The sequence below is a fragment of the Callorhinchus milii genome, unplaced genomic scaffold (genome assembly GCF_018977255.1).
Source record: "Callorhinchus milii isolate IMCB2004 unplaced genomic scaffold, IMCB_Cmil_1.0 Scaffold7, whole genome shotgun sequence".
In the NCBI taxonomy this organism is placed as follows: Eukaryota; Metazoa; Chordata; class Chondrichthyes; order Chimaeriformes; family Callorhinchidae; genus Callorhinchus; species Callorhinchus milii.
In genome coordinates this window covers 21,955,667-21,970,988 of record NW_024704748.1, presented here as the reverse complement: position 1 = coordinate 21,970,988, position 15,322 = coordinate 21,955,667, and the positions used below count along the sequence as shown (strand labels likewise).

Sequence of the window (15,322 nt, the reverse complement as noted above, 5' to 3'; positions counted from 1 at the left end):
GATTGAAGTGACCAATTTATTATTTTTTTCTCGAGGGATTATTAGTAGGTGTGTGGAGTAAGGAAACTTGCCCAAGGTTTCACCTTGTCAGGAATCGAACCCAGGTTTCTCGCTCTAACTACTGAGCTACAGGACACCACTGCGACATTACAGTGTCCCAATTCAATTATAAGTGCTCGGAGTGTGAAGAGTGCTATATAAATGCAAGTTGTGGTTGTTGCTCAATTTACCTTATCATTTTATGATAAAGTGAAACGTTTATGGGTAGGAAAAGTCCCTTAGGTCGAACAAGTCTGTCCCTTTTTTGACTACTGAATTGTAGTTACTTGCATTCCTTGTATACCTCATCTCTTTGTAATCACAGTTTCTTCTTGAACCTTTTCATGGTTGGCCTTTTTGGTTAGCCAACAAAATAATCATAGAAATAACAAAATGGAATAGGTTTATGCCATAAATCAAGAAATATTCAATCAAGAAACATTTATTTTGTTGGCCAACTAAAAAGTTTGGCTACCATTGCTCTAAATGAAACAGTGCACTCAATTTCTTTTTTCCTTCTTCTCTCTCTTACTTTTAATGCCTAGTTTTTAAACGTTCAATGTATAGATTTTGTGAATACCAGCCACATACTAAGTAACAAAATCTTGTATTCTATGAAGAGCAATTTTAACTTCTCATGGCAAAGAGCTTCATACATTCAAGGACTAAAATGCTTGTGTGATGTACCCTTCATGAATTATATATAGTTAAACATCAACCCTAAAGTTATTCTACTTGGGGTCAGGCATAGGGGAATGTCACTGGAATTACAACAAAGAAATGCAAGTGGCATCCTGTGAAAAATAATAGTGCACAACACATCTAACTGCAGGGACGTCCTTTCATTTCACTACATATAGCATAAAAAACTTGCTAAAATCTAGACTCCAGGAGATATGGAGTTGATGGGTTTAAGCAATACAAATACAACAAATGAATGCACATGAGTTTTATTGCCTGTTCAACATTACAAGTCTTTCCAACAATTTTGTACGGGCAATAAAATATTTACTGCTGCCTGGACATTTTAATTTTTTAAGGTCAGTAGGTACCAAAATGTATCATGAGCAAAACGTGTGCTTGATTTTGCCAGTATTATATGGTGGACTAACCATCGCTAGATCCTTATAAACAATAAATACCTGGGGATTTACTGGATAAATATGTACATTGGGGACAAGTAAAATAAGCAGTTGATATGTTTCTGTTGGGTTTGCTGGCTACAGAGATTTTCTGGGCTGAAAAGCCTCAATGAGGTGTTTCTGATGTGATGTCTGTTGGATTCCCTTGCACTTGGCATTTAAAGAAACTGGTGCTTACGGTGACCTCCCCTGCCAACTGCCAGCTCGGCGACAGACTCTGCAACTGTCAAGCTCTCGGGGACACTATCCTGCATGAATGGTGCTATATAAATACAAATTGTTGTTGGAACAAGAGTATAAAATATTTGTTGCATGGTCAACAGTTTCTCTATTCCCCAGAGAAATTAGAAAACTATCAACTCTCCAGGATGGTTATATCAGTCGCCTCCTGAGTGCAGAGGAGTTGATGCCTTGGATAATAAGAGAGAAATGATCTCCTGCTGTTTGAAATGAACTAGTGGTTAAAGATTGATGAGTGCTGTGACTTTTACCACTATAAGCGAAACAGCTGGAGTCATTAGGGAGCCCTCCATATATGATGATACCATTTACACAGATCCAATATTTGCTCCCAATTGAAACTATAGCTTCTAAAATCCATTTGTTTCTAATATGCCTAAGAAATTCATCCATTGCTTGCCTGGGAATAAGAGGATGTCTTTCCCCTTTGCGATCATAAACAACACAACAACAACGCAATTACATTTATAGAGTGTCTTTCAGGACCCGAGCATGGGGGAAGGGTAGGGGGGAGGGAAGGCAGAGAGGTGGGAGGACGACTGAAGGCACGATCAAAGAGGAGGATTTTGAGACCGACCTTGAAGGAGGCAAGGGAGGAAGCGAGGCAAAGGGACCGTGGGATGAGGTTCCAGAGGGTGGGGGCAGAGAGGCTGAAAACCTGGCCACCGATGGTAGGGCGGGTCGGGCGGGAGACATGGAGCAGACCGGAGCCCACTGAACGGAGGGAGCGGGCAGGTTGGTAGGGAGTTAGCAGATCAGAGAGGTAGGAAGGGGCAAGGCCATGGATGGCCTTGAATGTGAGGACGAGGATCTTGAATTCGATCCTCTGAGGGATGGGAAGCCAGTGGAGTCAGACGAGGATAGGAGTGATGGGGTCACGGAGCCTGGTGCGCGAGAGTACATAAGGCTGCAGAGTTTTGGATGATCTGCAGCTTGTGAAGGGAAGTGCTGGGAAGGCCGATGAGGAGAGAATTTCCATAATCGAGACTTGATGTGACGAATGCGTGGGTAAGGGTTTCGGCAACCTGAGGGGTGAGGCAGTGGCGGAGTCTGACAATGTTGCGTAGGTGGTGGTAGGCAGTGCCAGTCATGGCGCGGATGTGGGGGAGAAAGGATAGGTCAAACAAGACACCCAGATTCCTGACTGGCTTAGTGAGATTGAGTCTGCAGTCATGATGCTGATGTTGCCAGCACCCGAGTTAGTCTGTGTACTGGTGTTGAGCGTTTATCTCTGTGAGACCCCATATGTGGTGCTAAAGTCAAAGAATGGTCCAAGAATGTTTTTCTTTGCTTGGCAGTCTATTAGACTGCAAACTGTTAGAAATACTAAAGTAAGTTGAAAATAAAGTCCTAAATTCTGGATGTTTTCAATTGAATCAATTCAATTGATTAATCTTTAGAAATAGAATTACGAAATGTCCAGTTCCTCACAGACTTTTAATTCTACGATTTACCTTAAAATAATTCTTAGCCCCTATTGTCAATTTGTTCATACATTTTCTAATGTTTTCTTCCTAGCTATTCCACCTTCACCCACTAAGCTGATCCAAAACTCTGCAGCTCACATTTTCTCAAACAAGGCTCTGTACACCTATCCTTCTTTACTCACCAAGCTCCATTGGCTCACACTATCTGAAAAGATAAAATTAAGATCCTTGCCTTTCAAAATCCCTCTACTTTCTTGCCTCAGTCTCCCTTCAGTCTGCTGCAGCCCAATATTACAGTGGTCCATGCTCTTCTGAATCAGATCTATTTATTGCTCAATCTCCATTTGCTTTCTTTCAGCATTTGTTGGCAAGCCTTCAATTGCCATTGCCCTGTCCTCTGGTACCCACTTCTATAACTACTCTTCATGACTTTCTCTTTTCTTTCAAAAACCTCTGAACAATATATCTCTTTGATCGTGGCTTTGGTTAACATCTTTAAATCTGTCTGTTCCTTGCTCAGTGTGAACCACTATGTTTGTCGTGTGCTTTGAGATTTCTTTTAAGGAGCTACATGAATGCAAGTTTGCTTAGAATAGCATACATTTCCATCACATTGTGTTTTTGTGTTAAATGGATGAGTGAGACAGCGCCCAGATTGAATTTCCTACATAGTAAATGGCAACAAACGTAGCTATAAATCTACTCCAGCTCAGAATGCGAATCTCTTCATCAAAGGCAAAAATGAAACAAATTACTGTAAATATGTTATTGAGCAGTCAGGCTGCACTGTGACAGCTATTTTATTTGTTTCAGCTGAGTGAAGTCCAGGGATTGGCAGATGGTATCCCTGCTTTGTGATGCCTTTCCCACTTTGGCCAAAGGGAGAAAAAGTATCTGATGAGCCATTCAAGAGACTTAACCCAGTGAAGACATGATTTAAAAAAAATACATCATTGTCAACTCAATATTTTTCCATGCAGTTTCACAATGATCCATTCATAGACTTAGATGTTTCCTATTATTTTATATACATTATTTGTGATCAAAAACTTATTGCTGGAAGTTTCAAAATAGCATGAAAGATGAATGAAGAATATAGTGTGATCCAACAGCTGATATGATTTACTGGGTGTGGGAGGGAGCTTTTAAGGTTGGCTGAGTCTGTTCCAAAAAATCTTTCCTTAAATATTACATGGCACATCTGAATCAGTGCAAGAGAGACTGCTTCAACAATTTGCACTTGTAAGAAAATGTCCAGAAGTACTCAAGTGCTTAGTCTATTGGGTCTCTCATGCAACAATCTCTAAACTTTGTAAATGTTTCATGATTTGCTTTATAAATGGCAAGTCATTTCATTTTGTGCAAGATGGCTGGCCATGTGCTGATGGAAAGCCTCCTGAAAACATTTGATGTACCTAGGGGCTGATAAGTTCACTGTGGGAAATTAAATTTGATATTTTGTTCCCTGGTTGCTACCATACATGTGGTGGCCAGAAGTTTCAAGCATTGACCATGTGCCTAACATTGCCTATGATTTCATTGTAAACAGGACACATTAGATTAGAACCAGCACTTATGAAATAGAATTGCACTGAATTTATCTATTCTTGAAGATTGAGGGCTGAAGCAAATTAAATCCTGTGGGTTTTTTTTAAATCATGTTTAACGTGGGAGAGTATTTGAGATATAATGAATGTGTTGTGAGTGCCAAATATTCTGTGTTTAGATTCTGTTTTTAATTGTCATTTGGAAAAAAACGTTGTTCAGTGGTGCATTACTGATCCAGTCTCAATCTTCTGTTTTAAATGTAAAAGCACACTTGGAACAAACCATGTTTGATAGCAACCAAATTAAGTATTTCAGTATTTGTATGCTTGTTTCTAATCTTTTAATCCTGTGTGCGAAGTAAGATGTCAACGACTTTCAATTAACCTACAATAGGATTGCAATTATAAAACACGTGATTTACTTATGTTAACGTATTATTTTAGCCCTCCGATTGTGGAATAAACTAACTTTTGAAACTTGCCTGTAATATAACATTTACAGGGAGAATAGTGGTAAACAATTTGGATTATTCGCTGTGGCACCATGGCAGAGGGTGGGGAGCTGTTGGTTCAATCCCTGCATTGAAGGGTTTTTAATCACAGTTATACTAGTATAGAGGGTTGACAAATGGTCACCAGATGCTTTCTGTCGGGGAAGATGGGAAACCAATAGAGCCACTCTCCTGAATCTCAGTGGAACAGCTATTCAGCAACAGCCTTCTTGACTACAGAACATATATAGTCTGGTGTGAGCAGGGAGACTGGAGGAGTTGGGTGGAGGGGAAATAATATAATTTAATATCTATTAGGGAAAACAATATTATTTTAACATCTACAAAGCTAATTATGATTACTAAATTTATACATCTCCTGACATGAAAGGTGCTATTCAAACGTAATTTGTTTTAAATGTTCCAACCTAGAATGAAGGGCAATTATGAAATTTCTGATTTTTATGTTGAGAATAGTTGTGGACAATGTTAAGTGCAAAGTGAAATGAACAAATACTCTACAGGACACATTATTTCTGTACTGTTGGGGTTGGATTGATGGTGGGATGGAGGGGAGATACAATGCTGTCTTTTTAGCAAAGAAAGTCAGGGTTGAATGTGAAGATTTGTTTTGTTCTTGAATATCTTGGTTTTAAGGAATATTTGTACAATAGGATTTTCAATGGGTACATGAGTTTTTCCATTCAAAATTGTCTCCAGTTCTGCTCTCACAAGTTGAATAACCTGCTTATATTTTCCTCATCCATGTAAATCCATTGGGGGAAAAAATATCTGAAATAATACCAAGCAATATTATTGAGGCNAAAAAATTGTGGTTATCATTTTATTAAGTGCAACAACAACTTGCATTTATACAGCGCTCTAATGCAGCGCAGCGTCCCAGTGGTGTAGTCTGACGCTGAGCCAGAGGGAGGGGGTTGGTGACCGGGAGCACGATCAAAAAAGAAGGTCTTTTGGCTATAAGTATAGTGTGAAGAATCTGTACAGATGTCTGCCTCTGGCTATCCAGTTCTCCTCGCATCAATGGGCGGATGGAATTCATCATCATAATAATAACAAGAATTCACCAGAATCATAAATCTTGAAAACCAAAAATAGAGGGGGAAGGAAATTGTGCCACAAACAGTAGTGTATGAGCTAAAAATCACACCAAGGATTTGTGTTGAATGATAGTTGTAAACAAATGAAGATGTAAGCAAAATAAAAATACAGGACCCAACCATCTTCATTGACTTGTTCAGATGCAAGTGAAGAATATTCTAACTTGCAAACGTGTCTGTATCTACTATCAGTGTTCCTCTGTATCAGCTGACAAGGTCTGCTTCATAGAGTGAGATGGATCTCCATGACAATTGTTTTTGCTTCCCTGAAGGTGGAGTGCTCCATCACTGTCAGCACAAGGCACTCCATCTTGTAACCCAAGCCATGAGACAATATCATTCAATGACAGAAAATGGCCAACTTCAAATGATGGCTAAGCTTGGGATTCAAATCTTAGTCCAGTTTTTTATCCCTGGATCTACCAGACGTGTCAACAGATGTTATTATTAGATACTGCAAAATATATATCTAATAATAAAAAAAGTTTCCTGATTTTTGACATAACCCCCAACATTTTTTTAAGGTAAGGTTGGTTTAAGAATTTTCTTATATATCATATAGCATCTACAAAAATACTTTTGGTAAATTTCGCTTACTGAATGTAATTCAGTGGAAATTTAAGCATAAGTGTAGGAAATAAGAGAATGTTTGTTTATTGGCAGAATATATATTTAAATAAAAAGTACAAGATTCATAACTACAGGACCTTGAAGTCATTCAGTGTTGATGTAAAATGTTTATTTAAAATGAAATTAGTTCCAATATTTTGCTGTTACTTGTAAAGCGTTGTGATGAATTAAAACTGAAGCTCATTAATTAGCAAGTTGAAGAGCTAAATTACAGTAATTTGATTTGATTATACTACCATTCATTTTGTTCAGTTCCATTTTGATTCATGGTAGTGAACTTGTCACAAGAGAGAATCAAAATCAAGTCTTTTAGTATCGTCATCTGATAATAGTGTCAGAATTCATCTCCTGCTGGGCCTGTTGCTGACTTTGTTTGCAACTCATACATATCAAGGTTATTAAGTATTTTTTGTAAAAATGTATATGCATTTCATGACTGACAAAACAGTTGCACTTTTTTCAATCGATGAGTAAATTAAACTTTACAGAAAGGATTCCCCAATAGTAAGCATCTGCAGCAATTTCACAGGTGAGTTTGCAGCTACCCTTATTCAGACATCAGGGTGGGGCAGATTTCAAAATACATTTTAATCTTGTTCCTTAAAACAAGGACTGGATGTATTTAAGATTACATCAGGTTGACCCCATAATGTGAACATGGATAGTTAATAGACCATTTAGTCAAACTGGAACATCATGAATAACCAAAAGAAGTAAAGCAAATATTCAAAGCTGCACCTTTTACATTTGAAAACGTGTATTAACACATGCTGCTCTTAAGATTTCCAAACACAAAAAGTATTTTGTTCATCTTATAGATAAAGGAATACAGTCAAGCAAACCTATCTGCACTGGAGTTTCCAAAGTTCTTTCAACAGAGAAAACAGTGTCAAGTGAACATGGAGAAGAGGTTTGTTTTTATTTTTATTCTGTTCATATCTGTACATCAATAGCAATGTCAAAGCCATTGGATATTTTAAACCAACTAACCTGCTTCAGTCCATAAAAAGTAGGCTTCTAAGCAGCACTGCATTAAGATATGCATGAATATTAAATACTTAAATTAAACACATTGTTGATGCTAGCAATAAGTTGGATTTGAATGCCAGGATACAAACGTTATAGATTGACCTGATGATGGTGGTGACCGAGCCATCTTAAAGAGTTTGGCAATTAAAAGAAAATATCTGCTGTGAGGACAATCAAATAACAGCTGACAGATTTAAGATGCACATAAAATCTACAGTTCCAGTTCTCACAAAATAATCACTCATTTCAAAATTCAAGTCTACTGAGACTTCCAAGTTGTTATTTTACCTCATATTGTAATTATATATATATATATATATTTTAATTGAGTCAAACTTACCATCAAAATACTAAAATGGCAGCATTATTTTAGAAGAGAATCATTATTATAGAAGAGGTATGAGGCATCAGACAGTACTGCAACTGGCACTAGCACATGAACTTCAACACAACATTTTATATGGACAGACTTGAAGGTCTACTCACTAGGCAAAGGATTTCCAGACACTGAAAAGCTGTTAAGGAGATCATGTTCTGAGATTCATGTCCATAATTTATTCTTTGGCTGGTACCTGAGAAACAGCTTGATAAATAAAAAAAAGTTGTTGGATTACCAGAATGCTAATGTTCCATTTTTTTAATTCAGAATAATTCAAAGAAAAAAATGAACATAGAAGAAGCAATATGTCGCCAGAACAAACCAGTGGCTTCTACTCCTGTCCCTGGATCACCTTGGTAAGTTCATACATAATTTCTAACCTGAAAATTCATGTACAATTTCTAATCTGGAATAATACAAGTAGCTAATTTACGTATTTTTTTCAAAGAAATCTTGTTCCCATTCTTGAACAAAATTCTTAACTGAATTTATTCAAGCTTCACACATCGGTACCTTTACTGACCTTCTCGGGTCAGCAGGCGGTCATAAACGTACGTAAATATTACTGTATCCTCACTTCCAATACCAAACCTACCGTGCTGCAATTGCAGAATCAAATTGCTTCTTAAATGATTTCAACATCGTAATCGCTATCATCCTTTCTGATAACCGTTCCAACTGTCGATTTATCCTGACATTCCTGGTGTCTGATCTAAGATTGCTTTCAGCGATTTAAAATTTCAGCACACGTGTGCCATTTCTGCTGATTCGTGCATTCGGGACAAAAAGGTCGAATTGTTCATTTGAGAAGTGCAGTTTTACTGTAAAATATTGAAAAAAATAAAATTATTGTTGTTGCGTGTACCAAACATTTGTAGAATGTTTTCTGTTACAGTTGTTCAGATCAAAATAAATAACCAGTGATAATTACCTGAACCTGGAGCATGAAGTAAGTTATTGCATCCAATGATACCTTATTTAAAGACTTCATTCCTTCACATCCAGTCGACAAATGATTCAGAACATCTGTCAGAATGGTTGGATTGTAGTAAATTATTGAAGTGTAGATTATTTCTAGATTGGATAGCTTCCCTAAACATAGTTTGGACTGCCAGATACACTATGTCTGAATTAGGGAAATAACAGAGAAATTTGTACTTGTAATCTAAATTTAAATGGTTCATAAACTGTTATTAAAGCAAATATTACTATCTAACTTAAATGCTTCTACCTAACTTAAAATTTACTTTGTTTCTGTTGATATTGTTAAAAGCAAACATTTTTAGCACAAAATTGTTTTAATTCAGTATTCACCATCTTGCTTAAATAGCTAAATAAAAGAGCGTTAAATATCATTCTAATTATTAACAGCAATTCACAATCAACAATTATGACTTTACAAACTTTACAACAACCATCTTGTGCACAGCAGTATTCCATAAACAGCCATGTTATTATCATGATAAGTTGTTTTGTTTTAAAGTATGTAAAGTTATAAGAATGAATTGCTGGTTGTGCAGTTTAAAACATTTTAAATGCTACAAAATGAACTTGGAGTTTTAACTAGTTTTAACAGGGCGAGGTCACACCATTTCAGGATGAGTTTAAAGCTTGCCATGTAGCAAGCGCACTCATTGTCAAAATACCATGATTTGTGCTGGCTGTCATTACAGCAACAAGTTGCATTTATGTAAGAGTTGCCATTGTATTGCCAGCCAGCGCAAATCACCTATGCCGACAATGAATGTCCTACTGCATCACAAATAATAAGCTTTAAATTCACTTGCTTTGCTGCAGGTGATTTGTGCTGGCTGGCATTACAAATAGTGTTTGTTGTCCAATTCTGTAGAGTTTAATGCTACCAGAAGGCACCATTTGGAGAATATTCTGGTTGATTTAATCTGGTTGAATTTTACCTTTGCTTGTGTAACAAAGATAACATGAATGGAAGTCCTTGTCAGTGAAGACAATACTGGTAGAAAATAGCAAAAGGAAATGAGAAGGAAACTAGCATATTCAATAGATGTTGCTGCAAGAATTTCTTTTTAAGAAGTGTAAATTCCATGGCAATAACACAGATTTCCAATAATTCAGTGACACGTCTCTGACAACAGCTTGCCAGCAATTCACTCCAACTAACAGTGTTTCCCCTCCATAACCACTACTGCTCTTGGAACAAAAGCTATCACAATGCTGAGATCTCCAGTACTACGATATTTCAATTAAAACTGCAGATTTCACAGAACTCAAAAGAAATGGCATATTTGTCATGATTTCCCTTAACTTAAAGAATGGTGTGAAGTAAAATCAACCAGTATATGCTTTGAGATTAACAGTCTGCTCTGAAAATATACCTGACCTGTGGTCTTTGTAAACAAGCCTTTTCATTTAATAATGAACTGCAGGGCATTTTCCATTTTGCCTTTTGAACTTCTGAGTCTGCCTGAGTTTCTTTCATGTACTCCTGCTCTAAATGTAAACTCAATACATACACAGGTTCCAGAGAGGAAAGGACGGTGTGTTACCCACATCCCATCGTGGATTGAGTGACCAAATTATTATTATTTTTTTGAAGGAATTATTACCCCCGGAAAAGCGATCCTCCAATCGACTAACAACCGGGTTCTTACTTCCTGCTAGGTAAACAGAGGTGTGTGGAGTAAAGAAACTTGCCCAACATTTCGTCCTGCTGGGAATCAAACCCGGGTGTCTCGCTTGCGAGGCGAGTGCTCTAACCACTGAGCTACAGGACTCCACATGTACAGATATTGAACAAAGCTAAGCACTCTGAGACACTAACCCTCATAAAGGGCGCTATATAAATGCGTTCATGTTTACTATACTTCATTTAATATTTTGGTTGTTCACATGAATACTTTTTCATCAAGATTAACACATTTATCAGATTTGTAACTCAATAACAGAGCCAAAAAGAGAAATCACCTACAGTAGGCTTTTGTTGCTCTATCAATCTACCAAACTATATTGAGTTAAAATTAGTTGCAATAAAGAAATTTTTCATTTCAGTTAATCTATTTTTATTGAAAAACACGAGAAATTGTGCAACTGTAAACTTATCTCCTGATAGTAAATACAATGTTCTGCTAACATGAAAAACACATCATTGATTTAACAAATTGATTATGTTTCTGAACACAAGTCTAGCCACTATACAATGAATGTTTCACTTTATTGTTGACTGCAGCAAAAAACAGTGTCATTTATTTTATACACATGTTGCATAGTTGTGTTAATTTACTGAAAAAAAATTTAAAAATATTTTCCTGGTCCCAATTTGCTGCCATTCCTTGAGTGGAATAATAAATGAGTCATTTTTTTTGATAACGTAATTGAAAAACCAGTGGAAACATAAATTCCGACTTAGTCATATTTATCAATTTATTTGTTTCCCCAAATTAAACACACCATTTACATCATATTGAATAAAACACATATGTGCATTCTCTGTACTTATTTGAATGCAGAATAACAATTATCTGGGAGTACAAAGCTGTAAATACAGATGAGGGTTCTTTTGCGATCGCAAATCTCAAGCGTGAAGCTTGAGTAGTTTATAAAATAATAAGAACCCCAAGGTTCTGTTACAGCTTGTAATACTTTTATTTTCATTTCTCATTTGTATTTTGTTTAGATCTTTGCTGTACAATTTAGTATCCTGGCCTTAGGTTCCAAGTTTGCTTGTTTGGGATTGTATCTATTACTACCAGAGTTCACTTTTGTCATCAGAATGAGAAGGTGTCTCACATTTTGTGATGTACTGGAACATAATATGGAACACAAATTTTGAGAAAGTGAAATTAGTAATACAAAGTTCCTTTTGCTAGTGCCATCAGTCTTCCTGGTCAGATCAAGTTTAGCAGTCACTAGAGTGACTATTTTTCAATGTTGTTCTTGCAGATAATAATAATCATAAATAATATTAATCCTTGCATTTGATATAGCACTTTTCACGTCTTCTAGATGTCTCAAAGCACTTCACAGAATCTAATGTAAAGTGAATTGGCTATAGTTGTGGGTGAAACACGGCAGCCAATTGCACACAGCAACGTCCCACAAACGTCGTGGATTAAAAATGACCAATTTATTATTGTTTTGTTTTGGAGGGATTATTATTAGGCGTGTGGAGTAAGGAAACTTGCCCAAGGTTTCGCCCTGCCTGGAATTGAACCCAGGTGACTCACTTGCAAGGTGCTTTTAAATAGGAATACAAATTAGTTTGTTTTGTTTTGAAAATACCAGAAGCGCAAGGCAATTTGTAAAAGCTTTTTACTGACGGATGGTGTGACCATCTTATATCCATACAATTTTCAGCCTATATACAAATATCATCAAATAAATGTATTTTAGAACAGATTGATATAAAATATCCAATATAAATAACAATGTAGCTATTTTGTTCTGTAGCATAACTTACTAAAGATTGTTAGAAAATCCAAATAAGAGACACTCGCTCAAATGGATTATATTGGTTCTTTAATACTCAGAATTCCAATGGGTTAATACACTCGGTTAATTGCCCGCAGGCACGGCCATTGTCCCAACTATCTACTAGTTACGATCGTACCGGACACATAATTTCTGCGAGTACCACGGCCACCGTCCCAACTATTTACTAGTTATGGTCGTACCGGACTCATACACACGTCAACTGCCGAGTGTATTAATTCAGAGTATCCTGCCGAATTCCAAATTGTTAGAAAATAAAATCAGCCAAATCTGTAAGGAAACAATGACTAAAGCAATTAAAGTCTAATTCATTTAACCAGATATCAGACTGTTTTATTATTATTCGTTCGTTATTCCCCAATATCCCGATGGGTCAGACCAAAGGCCGGTACAATCAACAGATCTTATAACAGAATAATACCACCGTAGATATCTCGAGTTCAACACTGTATCTTTACAACACACAAGCTTGATTCGTCATGCTTTCAGTCTTCTTGCTTACAGCTTTCAATCGTCCATCTGATATCCTCAGTCTTAGTGTTTCTAGCTCTCAGTCTTCCATCTCCCGTACCCTTGTCTCCGCAGCCCGGGATGGCCCCATCTCCCGTATCCTTGTCTCCGCAGCCCGGGATGGCCCCATCTCCCGTATCCTTGTCTCCGCGACCCGGGATGATAACACAAAGTTATCGGAACTCTTATACTGATGTTCGTCCAATCATGGTGCGGACATTAGATCACCCGGTCGAAATCATGCTGGGTTCACGTGAACACCTCATGGGGTGTACGTGCCTCAGCACACATACACATTGTCCTTAAGACCCCTGTTATCTGATGCTTGTTATTTTGTAAGGTGGGATCAATAGTACATTCCTTTTAAGTGACTGGTTATTTCTTATCAGTATCTCGGGATGGTACCAAGGTCCTCTAGTTTAAGCAACTTGCTCATTAGTTGCTATTCTTGAGGGTTGCCTTCTGTCGCTTGGCAGGCCCTGTCAGAATCTAGCGACTTATTGCTAAGTCGAGATCCTGTGCCGACCGGTACCTTGGAGCGTTACCTCTGTGGGCTTGTTGTTATTTACTGATAAGAGGTGACCCCCTGCCCTTTTCCAAAGCTGTCCGTTATTCTTTCAAAAACAGAGAAAACCAGATGTGTCCTATTCGATGACAGTCAATCCAGTTGCCCCCCACACTTAACTTAAAAGTTAACCCGTTCGCAACATCGATTATGATTCTAACATCATACAAAAAGTGTAAATTCTAACAAGATGTAGGGGAGAATAGCCTTCACAGTCTAAAGGTCAATCTATTACTCGTTTGTTTTGTAAATCCATTTTATATTACAGCTAATCGATTGTGCCCCTGCAGAGAACCGTTTGTCAAAGAAATCGATGAGGTGAAGTTATTTATAATAAAAAATCCCGTCATTTGATATAGTGCCTTATCACATCAGCAAAACGTCCCAAAGCTCTTCACAGGATTTACTGTAAAGACTGTATTTGTAGGCAGATTTAACAGCCAATTTGCATACAGCATGTCCCACAAGCAGTCATGAAGTGAATGACCATTTGTATCTGGAGGATGGTTGACCAGTACACTAGGAGAAACTCTCTTTGTTTCTCGAATAGTGGTGTAGGATCTTTCACGTGCATCTGAACAGCCACAAACTGAACTTTGATTTAATGTCTCATCCGAAGGATGGAATTCAACATTGTGGGCTCCTCCAGCAAGGCACTGGAGTGTCAGCCTAGACTATGAGTTCTATGTCCCGACTTGGAGCTTGAACTTTCAGCTTTCTGATTCAGAAGTGAGAGTGTGACCAACGTAAGCCGGGATAACAGCTTAAGATTCCTTAACGAATAGTGGGGAAAGCAAGTGGTGGCTTGGTATGTTTCAGCACCTTAGGACATTGTCCCAACATGAAAGGCGCTATACAAATGTGATTTGTTGTTATTGAAAAGCAATACTGATGGTAGTAATTAATATAGATAGATATGATTGCTGGCTAGATATTTATCGAAAGATTCTTAATAAGTTTTTGCAATATGATATAGAAAGTGTAGGAAATGATCTGCCATGTTATGGCAAATTATCAAATGTGATGGTTAGCTGAGGTGCACGCTTACTGATGGCATTTTATTCTGCATACAATTCTTTGGGTGTTCTGATAAAGGTTCCCATGATAATCAACTGTTGTGGCATTGTCTTATATGGTGGACTGTAAGGAAATTAGTGCCACAGGCTGTTCTGTCTGACAAGGATATTTAGCTGAAAAAACAAGTGGCAGATGGGGGAAGGTGAGGAGGACAAAATGTAAAATCTCAATAATGCACCAGGGGCTAGATTTCATTGTGAAAACTCATTCATTTTCAGATCGTCTCCACATTCGGTAAATTTATTCATGAATCAGAAATTATATACCAGCCGCTTAGGAATTTCCATTAGAAAATGCCTCTGGACAATAGTCATAATAATGCACACCACTTTTTTTCTGTCTACTCTAAACCTCTCATTCAGTTTTACACCTACTCAGCAGTTTGATTTCATAACAAGAGCTAAAGTTTCTCACCCAGTCAAGTTAACAGTACAGGTGCCTTTTTTTTGTAATCCCATCATTGGTTTCCCATATATTATTTTCTGTAAAATCATTCCTTTGATATTCTTTCAACATGTTTTTATTGCTATAACACAGGCTCAAAACCCACAGTGCCGTACAATCCCCAAGTTTTAAAAGAAACAGAGTTACAACATAATTTTAAAAAAGTAGTGCCTGGCTTGGCTTTTCAGTCTTTAGATTATGGATTGGAGGAATA

At 37.4% G+C, this 15,322-nt stretch overlaps 1 protein-coding gene across 1 annotated transcript in view; it reads left to right on the top strand.

Annotated features, from left to right (window-relative positions):
• Window positions 1-15,322, top strand: part of LOC103180383 (transcription elongation regulator 1-like protein) — a 129,977-nt gene that overhangs the window by 59,340 nt on the left and 55,315 nt on the right. The window contains exons 2-3 of the mRNA XM_007896196.1: window positions 7,456-7,547; window positions 8,313-8,401. Of these exons, the coding sequence (XP_007894387.1) occupies window positions 8,331-8,401 (71 nt within the window). The 5' untranslated portion in view covers window positions 7,456-7,547; window positions 8,313-8,330. The remainder of the gene's footprint in view (window positions 1-7,455; window positions 7,548-8,312; window positions 8,402-15,322) is intronic.